Source organism: Heterocephalus glaber, unplaced genomic scaffold (assembly GCF_053883595.1).
Source record: "Heterocephalus glaber isolate CG9 unplaced genomic scaffold, H.glaber_assembly_v1.0 deba00001606, whole genome shotgun sequence".
NCBI classification, from domain to species: Eukaryota; Metazoa; Chordata; class Mammalia; order Rodentia; family Bathyergidae; genus Heterocephalus; species Heterocephalus glaber.
Window position 1 is genome coordinate 31,719,284 of NW_028258377.1, and position 17,561 is coordinate 31,736,844.

The 17,561-nt window shown below is 44.2% G+C and overlaps 1 protein-coding gene and 1 pseudogene across 3 annotated transcripts in view; both read left to right on the top strand.

The window, feature by feature from the left end:
* Positions 1-737: 737 nt before the first annotated feature.
* Positions 738-13,346, top strand: LOC101700693 (serine/threonine-protein kinase pim-3 pseudogene; annotated as a pseudogene). Its single transcript, XR_015444830.1, has 4 exons — positions 738-2,378; positions 6,725-6,810; positions 7,347-7,482; positions 13,248-13,346. The product of XR_015444830.1 is annotated as a serine/threonine-protein kinase pim-3 pseudogene (transcript).
* Positions 13,347-14,126: 780 nt separating this feature from the next.
* Positions 14,127-17,561, top strand: part of Timd4 (T cell immunoglobulin and mucin domain containing 4) — a 100,574-nt gene continuing 97,139 nt past the window's right edge. Inside the window, exons 1-2 of one of the 2 annotated variants that reach the window (XM_087194914.1) lie at positions 14,128-16,388; positions 17,230-17,310. In XM_087194914.1, the coding sequence (XP_087051040.1) occupies positions 17,232-17,310 (79 nt within the window). In that variant the 5' untranslated portion in view covers positions 14,128-16,388; positions 17,230-17,231. Of the gene's footprint in view, positions 17,311-17,561 lie in introns of both variants that reach the window. The other variant, XM_013078707.3, reaches the window with a different exon arrangement.

The window sequence follows — 17,561 nt, forward strand, 5'->3', positions numbered from 1 at the left end:
TGACCCAGCTATTCCCCTGCTGGGTATCTTCCCCAAAGAATTAAAAGAATCATACCACAGTGATATATGTGCACCCATGTTCATAGTGGCACAGTTTGTAATAGCTAAAGCTTGGAAGCAGCCCAAGTGCCCATCAACTGGAGATTGCATAAAGAAAATGTGTGTTGTTTTTTTTTTTATAAAATGGAGTACTACTCAGCCTTAAAGAATGAAAAACTAGAGTCATTTATAGCTAAATGGATGCATATCGAGGCCATACTCTTAAGTGAAATAAATAGGACACACATGTGTAAATACCGAATAGTTTCACTTGAGTGAGAAACTGATAGTGTAAACAAGGGTTAAAATGATTAAAATGAATAATTGATAATTTGAACTAGGAAAAAAGGTCCAAAGACGAAGGAGTGAAGGGAGGGGAAGGGGAAAGGAAAAGAGGGAAAGGAAAAACTATGAGAAAAGAAAAAAAAAAAAAGGAAATGAAATCTACGTAAATAGGGAAGGGTGGAGGGGGTGAAGGATGCACGGGTAATGGGGAAAAAAATAAGAACCAAGATACATCATGTACAGGTACAAGCACCCAATGATAAATGTAAATGAATTGTATACCTAAAATGTACCAATAAAAGAACTAAAAGAAAAAAAAATCTACCCTGCCCGGGTGAGCCAGTGGGTCTGCCGCGGCCTGGCCCGGCCCACTGCGCCGCGGGCCGCGGGCCGCCTTGTCAGCGTCATCCTGGGCCTGCAGGCCAGGTGTGCGGCGCGGCCCCGGAGGCCGCTGTCCCTTGTCCGCGCGGTTCGGGAGCGAGGCGAGGCCGCCCGCCATGCTGCTCTCCAAATTCGGCTCCCGGAAGCTCCTCTGCGGGCCTGGCGGCTCGGAGCACCTCCCGGCGAAGCTCCTGCAGCCAACTAAGGCCGACAGGGAGAGCTCTGAGAGGCGGTACCAGGTGGGCGCCGTGCTGGGCAGGGGCGGCTTCGGCCGGGTTTGCGCGGGCAGCCGCCTAGCTGACGGGCTCCGGGAGGCCGTGCAGCGCGCAGCGAAGGCGCGGGAAACCGAGCGGGGCGGCGCCGTGGTGCCCCGGAGGTAGTGCCGGGCGCGGCGGGCGCGGGATCCGCCTGCTGGACTCGTTCCAGCGGCGAGACGGCCTCCTGCGGGTGCTGGAGCGCGGCGCTTGCTCGGGAAGAGCCGCTTCTTGGCGCACGTGCTGGCTGCAGGGCGCCACTGCCCTGGCTGGGGTGCTGCACTTCCACGTCAAGGACAAGAACCTGCTGAGGGATCAGCGCGGGCGGGCGAGTTTAAGCTCCTGGACTTCGGCTTGGGCGCGCTGCTCAAGGACACCGTCTACACAGACTTGGACGGAACTCGAGTGTACAACCCTCTGGAGTGGATCCACTACCACCGCTATCACGGGCATTCGGCCACCGGCTGGTCCCGGGCGTGCTGCTCTACCACATGGTCTGCGGTGATAGCCCCTTTGAGCAGGACGAGGAGATCCTACGGGGCGCCTGTTCTTCCGGAGGAGGATCTATCTCCCCAGAGTGCCAGCAGCTCACCAAGTGGTGTCTGTCCCTGCGGCCCTCATAATGGCCCTCCCTGGACCAGATCACAGCCCACTCTGGGATGCTGGGGGCAGAGGGAGGTGCTCCTGAGAGTTGTGACCTTAGGCTTTGTGTTCTGGATGCTGAAGACAGGGCCAGCCTCACGTCTAGCAGTGAGAACTTGTGAGAATGGACTGGGCTCCCTGGAATACAGACTTCTGCTGCCGATTCCTCTTGCAAAGCAGTGACCTCTGCCCTTGGCACTGGGCCTGTTTCCTTTGCTTTGAGTGCCTTTTTGAACGCTGCTCCGCAGGACTGGGTTTTCTCGAGCTCTTCTGCGAAAGACAGCTCTGGGCAATGCGAGGACCCACCTGCACTCGGTGGATACTTGAACCAGAGACCCCTGCAGTGCTGCTGGGTCCAGGAGGCAGCCTTCCCATGTGACCCTGTCTGGCCTGGAGCACCCACTGTGGGCACAGGGTGCCTACCTCCTGCCCTCTCACGTGGGCATGCCCACACATAAGCAATGCAAGTTGGGCCTCTGTTGCCCACCCACGCCTCAAGAGCTGTGTCCTCACGCTAGCCTCTTATTTATGATGGACTCCTTGGAGCGCCCCGCCCACTGGATCTATTTTTTGTTTAATTTGTTTGTTGAGGTTACTTCCTCCGAGCAGCCCTGCCTCATGTCCCTGGAGCCTGAGGAGAGGAGAGGGGGGCTGTTTGGCCAGGACCCAGGTCCTCATCCCTGCCCTCATCCACCCCATCTCTTTGGGAGGAAGAATTGTACAGTGGCTAATTTAAGGGGCGTGGGTGATCTCCACCCTGGGCATTCAGCGCTGAGGGTGGGTTTTAAATTATTGACAGTGTACAGTCTGCTTGCTGGCTCTGAAAGTTGGGGATGGAGGGCAGAGTCTCAAACCCTTAATTTTATTTATTTATTTATTTATTTATTTATTTATTTATTTATTGGTACAGGGGATCAAACTCGGGTCCTTGCGCCTGCTGTGCACGTGGTGAAACCACTGAGCTAAAGCCCCGGCCCTTAATTTATTTTAGTGGCCCTGTTTCTGTGTCCCTGGTGTGAGTAGGCATCGGGAGTGGGTGGTTTTTTTCAGTTGAACAGTGAGATGTCTGGAGATCATATTTTTTATACAGGTATTTCAATTAAATTCTTTTGTATATATGTAAAAAACCTATCCTAATCTAGTTGGTAAAAGCCTAATGCTATGAAATCTCCTTGACCCACCCATCTTCCCCAAAGTGGATGTGGTGGAAATGTCTTACATGTATATGAGAATACAGCAGGACACACTGGTTAAAAGTTATTGCTTTTTTTTTTTTTTTTTTTTAAATTATTGATTTTGTTGTTAATTTTTCAGTACTGGGAAGTGAACCCAGGGCTACTGAAGGACATCTCTGGCCCTTTTAATGTCCTTTTGTTTTTAATTTTGACATAGGGTCTCACTAAGTCTCTGTAGCTCAGGCTAGTTTCAAACTTGGATTGTCGTGAGTCAGCCTCCTAAAGTTGTGGATAAAAGTCAAAGTTTTAATTTATTAACAAATATGTGATGTCATCTTTAATGTATTATTATTATTATTATTATTATTAAATTTCTTTTGGTGGTGGTGGTACTGGGATTTGAACCGGAGGCCTTCATATTGAGCCACACCCCTAGTTCAGCACTTGCTAAGTCATGTAGTTGCCTAGGCTGGGCTTGAACTTATGATCTCCTTGCCTTAGCCTTCCTGAGTGCTGGGATAACAGGCATGTGCCACCATGCTGTCTTCAATGTCTTTAAGTAGGCAGTGTGCATTGTTTTGATTTAAGGGTTGAGGAAGCTGCATGATCTCATTTTTTGGAGAAACCTCCTTCGTTCCATAAGGTAGAGCCCTCTAGCTGCCTTCACAGAAACTGGTTACACCCAAGTTTAACATCCTTGCCCTACACTGCATCCTTGCTCTACACTGTCTGAATAAGTACATTATTTACATTAGAACAATGTGTATCAATCACACTTTCCCAATTTGACAGTGTATTTTCCTAAATTTCTGAGACAAAGATGGTTTATTGTGTTTATTTATTTTGTTGTTTGTTGTTGTTTTGTTTTTGGTTTTGGGTTTTTTTGGTACCTGGGATCGAACTCAGGTCCTTGCGCTTGCTGGCCAGGCGGCAGAACCACTGAGCTAAATCTCCGGCCCTGTTGTGTTTGTTTAGAATGTTCCATTCTTAGCAGAAGTTGCTCAGCAGGCATGAGTTGAAATAATATGTGCTGAGCCTGGCTAGGTTGCACACACCTTGTAACAGAACTGTGAAAGAAGGCCATCTCTGTCCATAAAGAGCTTTAGAGAAAAAGTCAGCAAGAAGAGGGAATGGCTGCCATGGAGAAGTTGAGAAACCATGTCCTACTGCCTGATAAGTCCAGTGCTCTACCAACTTACGCCAGGGAGGGAACCAGAGCACTACTGTCCACCACATTCTCAAAATGAGTTGAGTGTCATTGAGCACAATGATGTTTGATCAGTAGAGATTAGGGGAAGTCAACGTGAATGGTTCCTTGGGTCTGTTGTGAGATACTTTCTCATTTAAAAGGAATAATAGCACCACATAGCTGAATTATTTAAGCTTAAGAAGTGCAGCCTGACAGATAGGAAGGAAAAAACCCATAGAAAACAGGGTGGTACCTTTGGATTAAGCCGTATTTCTTTAGGCCAGTATTTGTAGATATGATATAATAATATTCGAACATGGGTATCAAGGGCAGAGTTATATTCACAGTTTTGTTCACTGACTTTTGTGACTGGTAAAAGTATTTGTAAAAGCATAACTCATTGAATTGAGTGTAATGTACTCTGACAGAGGTGCCTCATATTGGCTGCTGACCTTTGAAGGCCTGTGGGGCAGCAGGTTTGGTTTGGGGGAGTGGAAGGGTATGTCCAGCTGGGGACATAGTCCCAGGGGCCCCTGGAGTTTGGAGGGGCTGGGAAGTCACTGAGTCAGAGTCCTGTGTAAAGGGAAATAGCCTGAGTAGTGATGGAGTGGAAGAGGGTGTGGGCGGTACAGAGCTAATTCGGATCAAATTGTAGATGTCCAGGAATAGACCAGGGCTTCCTGAAAAGTGGAGTGAGGGCAGGGGCCGTGCAGGGGCGGATGTGTGAGCCCCTAGTTGCGGAGGCTGGAGGAGATCTAGCTGTGGTGAAAATACGGTGAATCCTGGCAGTTGCCTTCTTTTGCAGGGGCAGTGGTACAGGAAAGAACAGTGAAGCAGCTCACGCTTGGGTCACTGCACCGTTCCCGGCTTTACAGAAACAGAGCTGTGTGCAGTCAGGGCTGGAAGTGCAGGGCTGGCAGCTGAGCACGGTCTCCTGTTGAGCCGCAGCCCTCACTGTGGTGTCCCCGCGGAGGATCACGGAGCTGCTCATAGAGGGCAGTGCCTTGTGAGGCCTCTGTAACCCAGATGAAAAACAAAGGAGTCCCCTGAGCTGCCCCGTGGGGGCGTCTGTGAGACGCAGTGAGGCTGGGGAGAGGGGCCTGGGTCAGAAAACTCAGCTCTGAGGGCTGAGCAGTTGTTTAACATCGCGGAGCTTTGGTTCCTCATCCTGGTCTTGCCTATTGGTCATCGTGTCCTCTCCTTCTCACACCTTTCACCCCTCTGCCCGTATTCCCTCAATTATTAACTTCATGTGTCACTTTGAAAGGAACTTCCTTTCCCCTCTGATCTTTCCCACCCCAGTCAAAATGAATCATCGCTTCCTAAGCCTTTATGGGTCCATGTTTATCTACAATCAGTACTGAAATTGGCTTAAAGCAGTTTATGGTCTAAATTTTGTCTTGTTTTGAATTGAGACAGGGTCTTGCTATCTAGTTCAGGCTGGCCTTGAACTCATGATGTAGCACAGGATAGCTTTTAACTTGTGATGATCCTTGTGCCTCAGCCTCCTGAGTGCTGGGATTACAGGCACGTGCCACCACTCCTGGCAAGTTCATGGTCTAAAGTTGGGTGCTGTCTAACATGGCAGTCCTTTGTAGCAACTTAGCTTTTAACTACAATCAAATTAAACGCAAAACATTTAAAATCTTTTGAGTTGTACCAGCCACACTTCCAGGGCTCCATCATCCCTGTGGGTAGCGGCTGCTGTACTGCACAGCGCTCACATGGAATGACTCCCAATTCTATTGGACAGCACTGTACAGGAGGGAAGAGAGGCAGAAACTGCCCCATCACACTCGAGCACACACACTTCCACCTGCACAGACACAGAAGGATGTAGTAGGGGAAGTAAGGGGAAGGAGGGGAAGGGAGGGAAGGAAGGATGCTATTAGAGAACTGAAGAGCGTGATGATTCCGCGGGGCTGGTTCATTACTTGAAATGGCGGGTGGACCAAAGGCACTCTCTGAGGAGGTGACATTTAAGCAGGATTGAAGGAAAAGGGAAATGTGAACATGGTGGAGCAAGGGGGTGAGGAATGAGACAGAATACAGCTAGAGGAAAGGCTCACGGTCAGAGAAATATGAAAGAAGCCCAAGTGGCTGTGGCCAGGTGGGCAGGAGAGAGAGTAGCAGAAGAAACCTGAGAGACAAATTCACTGAGGCTTTGTTAGGATAAGGAGTTAGGAGGAAGTGGGCATGAAGTCAGCTTTTTCTTTTTCCTGAGGGAGCTATGGGAGTGTGGGGAGTGGGGCCTTGGCACGGTCTGATTACATATTTACCATTTCTCTCATTCGGCCTGACTTCATCAGTTAGCTGCTTACCTATGCGTATCTCCACCTAGTTACACAATCCTGGATTCTTTGCATCCTCCTGTGTTGAATCATGTTTCGTTAGGCTCTGTATGATAGTAATAACTGGTAGAATTGAATGAAATGTTCCAAAAATTCCTTTTCATTGACCTACTGGGCTTTGGCCCATCTGAGAGTAAAATAAGACTTGTTATAAAATATTTTGTCTCCCAAATGAAAAAGGGCATGATTTACTTCTGTATGAGCATTCGGACATCTGTTCTCCCCTAGATGGTTGAGGTGGGAGCAATAGTGTTGCTCTAAAGCACAAAAAAGCAGAGGGAAACAGGGCAGCTAATGACCAGAAACAGACTTATTCTGTGTAACAAGAACTTGAGTGCAAGAGAGTGGAGAAAATTTGCCTTGGAACTCTGGAAGATCCTGGTTGAAGCTTTTTTTTTTTTTAAATAGAAGATGAGAATTTGAACCAATAGGCTGTGGGAATCCTGTGTGACGGCCCAGTGATTGGAGTGAGTTTGAGTTCAAGATGGTGGAAGGTGGGTATGAGACAGAGCAAGTGTGCTTTTTTCTCTTCTATCAATGAGGAAATGAAGGCTTGGAGGGGCTCTGTCATCCCGAGGGTCACCCAGCTTTGTGAGTGTCAGGGGCTTGGATCTGAACCCAGGGTCTCTTGAGGTGTTCTCCTGACATCCCTCAGCAAAGGCAGTCTGAGCCCCTGCTTCCAGTAGCACGAGGACGGAGACACAGTGCTCCATGCTCTTGCGCAGCTCACCTGAGCATAGGTGAACGTGGCCCTGAGCCTGGTCGAGGTGAGGCTCCAAGCCCTGCCACCCCATCCCTGCCATTGGAAGGCTGTCTTTGCTCTGGAATTCTGCTCCTGAGCCACACTCACGTCACTGCCTCTGGCTGCAGCTGTTGGCTGCCTTCTCTGCTACGTCAGAACCCAAGTCAGATTGGAGGCTGCATGTGGAGAAGGAATTGGGAAATGAAGGGCTGGTTTGGAGGACAGCTCTCCCTGCCCTCCACTAGGAGCTGACCCCGCTCTGAACCGCTGTGTGCTTTCCTCCCAAAGAGCAGGCGGCCCTGACTGACAGTCAGGGTGAAGGAGAAGTTGCAGTCTGAGCACTGAGGCCTGGTCAGACGTCATCGGGTCAGCATGGTCCTTCACCTGCAGGTTGTCACCCTAGCCCTCCTGCTACTTCACACAGGTGAGTGAGTAGCGGGCTGGCATCTGGGGGTGGTGGGGGTGGAGAGAGACAGATGTCCCTGGGCTTTGTAGGATAGTCACCTGCTAACCAGGGAGCAGAGCACCGGGACGAAATCTGACTCCACATCATTTAGGTGACTGCTATGATTCCAACACTGACAGCTAAGGGAGAACACAGGCTGCCATTTGTATTTAACACACAGGGGTGGGGAGCTGTATATACACGGACAGTGCGTGGAAGAGGGAGGGCAGCATTTCATTAAATTCTTTTGTGCTTCTTGGTAGTTTTAAACCCTTTCGAACCATTTCATTTAAAAATAACTTTCTTTCTTTCTCTTGTACTGAGGATTGAACCCAGGGCCTTCACTCTGAGCTATATTTCTAGCTCTTTTTATTTTTCTATTGTGAGACACGGTCTCACTAATTTGCCCATGTTAGGTTTAAACTTGAAATCCTGCTGCAGCCTCCCAGAGTGCTGGGATTACAGGCATGCACCACTGAATCTGGCAATATTTTAATTGAAAACATTCTATGAAATGTCTAAACATCTTCTAAATTGTAAAAACTAATGTTGGAGCGGTGGATTATGAAAGAAACTTTATTACTTAATTGTAATAACATGTACTTTGGAGTACTTGTACTGCAAAGAATATTAGGCAAGATTGAATTACAGTAATTCACTTGACCTGCAGGCACGGTGTTGCACGCTTATAATCCCAGCACTCTAGGGGTCTGAAGCAAGAGGATCACAATTTGTAGCCCAGCTTCAGCCACTGCAACTTAGTGAGTCTCTGCCTCAAAATAAAAAATGAAGAAAGGCTGGGGTTGTAGATCAGCTCAAATTCTGTAGGTTTAGTCTCCAGTACATTAATAAAATTCCAGTGAAAAATATACTCTTATTTTATATAATAATGAACATTTTTTTCTCAGAGTAGTTCCCAAGCTCACAGCCTAGTCCTATGTATGATTACATAGTTAGTAAATCTCAGATGTAAGAGATAACCTAAGTGCATTTGGAAACAGGGTTTTTATCCACTATCCCAGGTATTATGCCACTTTATTTAGATAGCATCTCCCTAAGTAGTTCAGGATGGCTTTGAACTCACTATGTAGCTGGGCTGCCTCCAACTCACAGTGATCCTCCTGCCTCGGCCTCCTCAGAGCTGGAATCACACATGTATGCCTTCATACCTGGTTACTGTAATTATTTTTAAGGTTGTAATTTGGTTGCTGGCTGAATATTCTCCAGTTCTGTGGTTTCACTTCTGTTCAATTTGCTTGGTTTCTGGGCTGTGATCAGTAGAGGTCTCTGCCTAGATGTTTTTGTTTCTTGACTGATCCTAAAGTCTATAATAAGCCTCAGCTCCTCCTGGAAGTGTTATAAACACATTTTCTAAAAATTTGATTCCTAAAGTGTTCACTAGAGTGCTGCCCTTTAGCCAATATTATTTTATTTTATTTTTAATTTTTATTTTTTTAAAGAAGAAAAACTTTATTTCAAGCAAGGTCCGTGGTATGTATGATATAGCAAAAGCTGTTTATAACAACCAGTTTTATTTTATAGCTGCACTGACATGTAACTTTGAAAATACGTATCAATCAGCAATGTCTGCTAAAATGTAGGTTAATCCAGCAACATGTCAATTTAAGTATTTATTGGAGACCTACTATTTAAGCAATAGACATTAATTTTCCTGACAAAAATGAGGTAAAACTGACAGCTTATATAGTAAAGTAGTAAGATATAAAATTATTTTCCCAGTTTTGCTTTAAAAATATATCCCTAAGGTTGTTAAGAAAAACTCTGGCTTCATCCAAGTGTATTATTTAGCTGTAATTCTTCATTCATCATCAGTTGTTGGTCCGATTGTCACTCCTCTTCTTATCTGACCCCAACCAATTAAATGCCAGTGTTTTTCAACTCTTCGACTAAGGGCAATTTTTTCTCCTACTTCTGTGCATACAGGATTGGTAAGAACTATTTTACTCAAATCAGCCTTGACGGCACTAACTCTTCCTCCTGTAGACAGAGATCCTATGTTCACCAGGAGCACTTCATTCCTGGAGAGCTTTTGCACCTTTGCTGCTTTTTTGTCTCCTTCTGTACGCACACCTAGAAGTCGTCTAAGTAGAAAATAGGAAACGTCCAGTTCTGTGAATGTCTCAGATGATGCTCCAACTGCACCAAGTACCTGCTCCACCATTCTGTCAGCTCGGCGCGATAGCCAATATTATCTTAAACTAAACATCAGCTCTTCTTGCTTTGGGGGCAGTTACAGAGGAAGTAATTTCCTTTACAGGAGCAGTTTTTAAATGAACGAAAATTAAAAATTTGAAGCTTAAATGCAGGAGGATTGATTTTTTTTTTTTTTTGGTACTGGGGATGAAGCCCAGGACCTTCACACTGAGCTATAGCCACAGCCTGGTCTTTTTTATTTTGAAAAGGGTCTCCCTAAGTCCCTAAATTCCCCAGGTTGGGGTGGAACTAGTGATTCTCTTGCCTCAGCTTCCCATAGTGCTGGGACTACAGCTCTGCCCCAGTGTGCCTGGCTAGACTTGATTTTTTTAAAATATATTTTACCTGATACAGGGAATGAATATGGAGAAGAGGACCTGGACCCTGCAGTTGAAGGGAGACTTTGCACTATATACCCATTGCTGCTGCCAGCATCTTTAAAAGCCCTGTGAGCTGGGCATGGTGGCACACACTTGTCAATCCCCTCTTGGTAATTTCTGTGTTAGAAATCTACCCTCCAGAAAACCCAAATATAGAACAGTTTTGTGATACAAAGATTTTTTTTTGGTACAGGGGATCGAACTCGGGCCCTTGTGCTTGTGGAGCAAGCGGCAGAACCACTGAGCTAAATCCCTGGCCCTGTAGAAAGTTTTTTTTTTTCTTTTGGTACCGGGGATTGAACTTGGGACCGTGCGCTTTCGAGGCTGGTGCCGGAACCACTGAGCTAAATGCCCGGCCCAGAAAGATTTTTTAATGCTCTTTATAATAGTAAAAATGAGGAGCATCATGAGTATCATACAGTACAATACACTGCCTTATCCACAAATACATCTGTAAAACAATGATGTTGATGAAGAATATACTAACAGGAAAATGTTTTTTGTATTAAAACTTAAAAGTTTAAGCTATAATAGCTGAATGTGGTGGGGCAGACCTGAATTCCAGCTGCTAGGAAGACTGAAGCAGTAAAACCTCAAGTTTGAGGCCAATGCCAGCAGCTTAGTGAGACCAGACCCTGTCTCAGAATAATACCTTCTGGACATAAAACTCAGCAGTAGAACCCTTACCTTGCATTCATGAGTCTGGGTTCAATCTCCAGTATCAATAAAAGAAAATCATGCTAAAAATTCACGTTTACAAACTAACACAGAAAAATGTGAATAAATAAATTAAAAAGAGGAAAAAAATGAGGAAAATATTGAGGTCTCAGCCTCCCTTTTCCCGTTTATTTTAGGCTCTGTATTTTCTACCCAAGTGAGTGCAGTGGAGGGGCAGTCGGTCACACTGCCCTGCACCTACTCGGTGTCTGGAGGATCAGCCACATCCATGTGCTGGGGCCGAGGGCCCTGTCCCAGGAATCAGTGTTCAGATACACTTATCTGGACGGATGGACACTGGGTCACCTCTAGGAAAAATGGGCGTTATCAGCTCAACGGGCAGGTGAAGCAAGGAGATGTGTCCTTGACCATCGAGAATGTAACTGTAGGTGACAGAGGCCAGTACTGCTGCCGGATTGAGGTTCCGGAAGGGTTCAGTATCAAAAAAAAAAATCTCACTCAGCGTTGTGCCAGGTGAGCTTACCTTGTTTCCTCTTATCCTTTCACTCACATTAGTGACAAGTGGATAATTTTCTTTCCTTTAATAGGGAAAGGGGAGGTTTCTTCAATCCTGTTTGCCAATCAACACCTGCTCTTTAGAAACAGAGTAACTTTGTTTGTGTAGAGGAAGTCCTAGACCAGCCCTGATTCGAGGCCCTGGGCTGGAGTCAGCAAGGATCTTTCAGAGCAGCAAGGCAGACAGGCTCCTTGGTCTGCAAAATGGTACTCACTGTTCCACAGTGAGATCTGTGAATGGTTTATCAAGGGCAATGTGCTTACAGAATTGCATGATTTCTCTGAGTTCATCTCTTAAAAGTATGGTTCATTAAAATGTACATGCTGTGTATTGTCCAGTTATATAGTTTTACCACTTTTTTGCCCTACCTTGGTGTTTTTAAATATATCTTCTATCAGAAAAACAGATATGAGCTGGTTTACAAATTAAAATGACCTCATATGCAAGCTTTTCCATTCCAACAATTGTTCTTCAGTTGTTTATAAGAAGTTCATGAAATCCAAACATCTGGGAACATTATGTTTCCTTTTGCTATGGTCATCCTAATTTCCATCAGCACTTCGTGAAAGAAACAGGTCCTTGCATATTTCTTGCTTTTTGGTCCTGTTTCCAAATGAATCTCCTGCTACTAGAATGGAAAGAAAACCTAATACTGGTGGCCTTAAAAGCCTGTCTCTCTCTCTCTCTTTAATTAAGGGGAACATTGTTTTGCAGTCTCTCCACTTTTAGGTCTGGTTCATTTCCCTTTGAAAGGCAAGCAGATGAAGTCACCTGTGAGGGAGTAAATTTATGAAGTCCTATTCATTTTCTTTATCTGACTGGGGTAGCTGTGTTTGGGAGGCAATTCAGGGAAGCCAAATTGGAGGGGCGGTGCATCATTGTGGGGTAGGGAGGGAGCTCGTGGAGAGGAGTTGATATGGTTATGATTGCAAATTTCTTGGAGTTGTAAAATTATATCGATGACCTGGATAATTTTTTTGGTTCCAGGGATCAAACTCGTGTCCTTGCCCTTGCATAGCAGGCAGCGAAAGCACTGAGCTAAATCCCTGGCCCTGGATAATTTTTAAAAAATGAAATACAATGAAACTAGGAGGCTTTTATTTTTGTCATGCTTAGATTTTTAAAATTTTTGTTTATTTATTTATTTTTGGTTAGCTAAGTTGCTAAGTTGCCCAGGGTGGATTTGAGAACTTGTGCTTCTCCTGCCTCAGCCTCCTGGAGTTCGAGGATTACAGATGTGCAGTTTTCTAATATTTACAAAACTACTCCTTGGTTCAGTCAGAGTGACTCTAACTGAGCCAGTGTAACTGCCTCAGCTCTACTAAGCCAGCTTTTTGCTTAAGTTTCTACGTGGAGCTAAAATGCTGAGCTTACTCTTCAGCTCTCCTGGGGCTTCTCCTGTCCAGGTCTTTCTATTCTTGACCTTTCCCAGCTTTGCCTTGGGGAAAATGCCCTTGAGTCAGAAATGCCTCTGAGTTGTTGAGTGTTTTTCCTCTTTTGTTTTTGTTTCTTCTTGTTAATTTATTTTAAAATTAATTTTATTGGTTTTAGATATACATTTTGATAACATTCATTAAAAGGAATTTGTACATGTACATGATATATCTTAATTGTTCTTTTTTCTCATTCCCCTCCACTTTATTTAATCCTTCTCCTCCTCCTTATTTACAAAAGCTCTGTTTCCACTTTCTCCTTCTATTCTCTTTTTTCCTTTTTCCTCTCTTCCCCCCCACCCCTCTGGTCCCTAGAACCCCTTCCCATTTGAATATTTTCTTCCCATTTTCCAATATCTAGCATACATTTTGGTCTTTATTTACACTTTTGATTTCTTACACCAGAGAAATCATGGAATATTTGGTATATGTGCTGCCGAAGCGAGCAAATTTTTAATATTTTTTTCTTTTTTTTTTCTTTAGTGCTGGGGATGGAACTTGGGTCCTCGCATTTGTGAAGCAGGAGGCGGAACCACTGAACTAAATCCCCAGCCCAACCATGGAATATTTGAACATGTGGGTAAGACTTACTGCATTTAAGAGTGTGGTCCCAAGGTGCATCCATTTAGCTATAAATGTCTCAAGTTTATTCTTCTTTATGTCAGAGTAGTACTCCATTATTTAAAAGAAACACATCTAACCTATCTAGTCATCAGTTGATAGGCATTTGGGCTATTTCCAAGATTCAACTATTGCAAACTGTGATACTATAAACAGGGGTGTGCATACGTCACTGTGGTATGCTGCTTTTAATTCTTTTGGGAAGATTCCAAGAAGAAGAATAGCTAGCTGGGTTAAATGGAACCTAGAGGTTCTTAGTTTTTTGAGGCATCTCCACAGTCAAATCGGAAATATTACAAAGAATCAACAACTGGGATCTCATCTTATTGAAAAGCTTTTGCACAGCAAGAAACCGCCAACTAGTAAAAAGTCAATGCACAGAATGGGAAAATATTTTGCCAGCTGTTCCTCAGACAAAGAACAAATATCTAGAATATTTAAAGAATTCAGAAAAATCAGGACTCCCTCATTTAAAGACCTAATAAAAAAATGGACATCTGAAATGAATAGACCTTTGTTAGATGAAGAAGTAGAAGCAGCAAATAAATATGTGAAAAAATGTTCAAGATCACTGGTCATTTGAGAAATGCAAATTAAGACAATGCTGAGATTCCATCTCATTTCAGAAGGAATGGATAGTACCAAGAAATCAATAACAAATGCTGGCGGCGCTGTGGGGAAAAAGGAACCCTTCTCCACTGCTGGTGGGAGTGCAGACTGGTGCAACCACTGTGGAAATCAGTGTGGAGATTCCTCAAAAAACTGAAACTAGAGGTTCCATTTGGTTTTGTGTCTGTTGAGAACCTCTAATCAGATATTTTTGCATGCTTGCTTTCTTTTTTCTCTAGATTAGATTTCTAGACTGTGGAGGTGGGGCTATGTATTCCACCCTCAGCACAACCTTCTGGTTATAGATTGTTTGGGTTAGCAAATGGTACCCAACAGCCAGAGTAAATCGTGTAACAGGCCCACTGAATGTTTTTGAAAATAAAGTTTTATAGGAATACAGCTGCACCTATTTATCTATGTATTGCTAAAGGCTCTTTTTAAATTCATAGTGCTAAGTAGTTGCTGTTGAAATTATGTTGTAGATGCTCAAGTCTAAAACATTTATAATCTGTTTTGTTTTGTTTTCTTGTGCTGAGGGTGGAACCCAGGGCCTCACACAGAGCCACATCCTTACCATTTTAATTTTTTATTTTGAGACAAGATCTCACTAAGTTGCCTAGGTACAACATGAAGTGAGATCCTCATGACTCAGCCTCCTAGAGTGCTAGGATCACAAATATGTGCCACCACTCCCGTCAACATTTACAGTCTTGTCTTTTACAGAAAAGGTTTGCTGACCTGTACTGTCACTAATGCCTTGTACATCATAGGCACCCACAAGAATTTTTTTCTTCAAGGCAAAAATCGATCAGATTCTAAAGGAGCTTTCAAACCAATTATTCTCTACTCAAGGGACTTATGGTCTTGTTTTATACTTAAGGAAGATTTAATAAAACTGCTTATAAGAAAAAGATATGCCTGGTGAGAAAAAAGTTTTCATTCATCTATTAACATGAAATAACCCTGCTTCAAAGGAAATAAGAAAGTAGTTTATTCTGAATCAAATATGTGTAACCATGGCCCAGGAACATGGACACAAGTTACCACTGATGACGGGTCCCATCGTGGGAAAGGTCAGAGAACTTTTATAGTCACAGAACACAAGAACGTCATAAGTCAATACATTTACCAGTTATATTGGTACCAATGACATCAGGCTACAGGAAAGTAAAGAAATCTCTTCTATAGATTTCAGATGTTCCTTTATCACATCTTAGCTTTAGGGGTGATGGAGGCTGGATGTCTGTTAATCTTAGCTGTACAGTCCAAAATCTTTATCCTGATGTCAGGAGGGTGTTTGGACAGATAGAGATGTTGATAATAAATGATCAATAAGAAAGACTAAAGCCAGGTGTGGCAGCATACACCCATGATCCCAGCCACTTGGGAGGCTGAGACAAGAGGATCCCAAGTTTGAGGCCAGCCTGGGCAATTTAGCAAGACCTTGTCTCAAAATAAAATGAGAGAGGGGACACAGCTTAGTGGTCGAGAGCTTGCCTAGCATGCATGAGGCCCTGGGTTTTATCCCTCACACTGCCAAACAAACTGTGTGTGTGCGTGTGTGTGTGTGTGTGTGTGTGCGTGTGTGTGTGTGTGTGTGTGTGTGTGAGAGAGAGAGAGAGAGAGAGAGAGAGAGAAGCAAAGATAGACCAAGATAACTTGATCTGTGACATTCCATCCCTGCACAGTTACCATTCCCATCAGCTAAGGTCAGTTGGCAGCTCCTCAGTACAGAAGATCTCACTACATCTGAAAAGATCACTTGATCTGGATCTGGAAGGAGCTCGATAACATCTTGGTCCTCTTCCTTTAGTTTTCCTGCCAGATCTAGTAACTGTGAGTTGTCTCTGGTGCGAAGCAGGCTGGGAGTTAGGCACATTACACACTCTCTCTCTTTCTCTCTCTCTGTGTTTCCGTTCCTTGTCATCAGCTTTAGGAGGACTTTCTCGTGAGGAATCTATTTTCTGGTATAGGAGGGATCTCTTCTGGAGGGACAGCAGACTGGGGTTGTGCTTCAAGATTTTCAGCCTCACTTTCACTAGATGCAGTTTTCTTACTTTTCTTTCTTGTGTTTCCGGGAATTTTTTCTGTTTCTTTCTTCTTTTTTTTGATTTCTCTTCAGAAGCGCTTTCAGGATCAGAAGACTCAGAAGGGGACTGAGAATCACTCGAACTACCTGAATTACTGGATGATGAAGAGGAAGAGGATGATGATTTATGCCTTTTCTTTTCTTCTTTTTTACCTTTAGATTTTTTCCTTTTTTTTTTTCTTTTGGTACCGGGGATCAAACTCAGGTCCTTGCACTTGCGAAGCAGGCGGCGAAACCACTGAGCTAAATCCCCAGCCCGTAACTTTAGATTTTGAGATCAGCTCTCCACAGCTGAGTATCCATCCGTACGTCAGCAAATGGTTGGCTAGCTGTGACTGTTTTCTGGTTTTCTATCTCTCTCACAACTTCTTGACCAGAGATCACTTGTCCAAAAACAACATGATGCCCATCTAAATGAGGGGTTGGTTTCGTTCCTCTGTTGTCCAAGGACAAAAGAAATTCTTTGTTGTGTTTAACAGCAAAACTCTCATCTTCAAAAAATCCTCCATAAATAGATTCTCCTCCTCTTCTGTTTCCTTTACTGAAGTCACCACCCTGAACCATAAAATCCTTAAAAATTTTGTGAAAAAGACAACTCTTATAAAGTAATGGCTTCTGAGTTGATTTCCCTGTTGCCTTTTCTCCTGTACAAAGAACGAAAGTTCTCGCATGTTTTGGGGCACACATCAGAAAATAATTCAAAGACCACTCTTCTAGCAGGTTGATTGTTAATGGCAATATCAAAAAAACATCGAGGACGCTCAACCTTTATTCCCATGGTTCCAATACTTCAGTCTTTAAATTGAGAAAAATAAAACACCAATGATAATTGAGCCAAGCCAATCTTTTTACTCTGTTCTGAAGCATCAAAAAGTCGGCCTAGCTCCCCAGAGTTCAGGCTGCCATCGCTACCGCCATATTACAGCTTACAAATAATTTTCAGTGTATCTACTCTGCCACCCCCAGCATGTCTCCAAAGATTTACTTTATAAAAGTTTCTGGCTGGCCATTGGTGAAGACCAAGTTCAGTAGAGATAGCTCTGCTTAGAGACAGTCTGTCATAGGTGTGCTCAGCTACAGTTGCAGTAAGAAGCTCTTGTTTCTTGTGCCATTAATTCTTGTTTTCGTGTTAATTTCTAACTCTAGCCATGACCACAAGAGCTCCAACAACATCCTGTGTCTCTACTGCTCCTCCAACACCAGCACATACACAGAGCCCCCAAACAGGTAAAATGTGAATTTAAGCCCAGATATCAGGCTGTAGAACATACAGGGCATTGTGTGACTCTTAAACACCTTCTGTCTGACTGATCTAAAAATGACTTCAATACAAATGCGAAATACATGTTTTAATCTCACAGATACATACTTTTCAACATAGCTTCTGCACTCCACGCCCTTTATAACTCCAAAGCCCTCCCCTGTCACACCAGCAACTTGGCCATTGGTAACACCAACTTCAGGAGAGATAGCCCTGC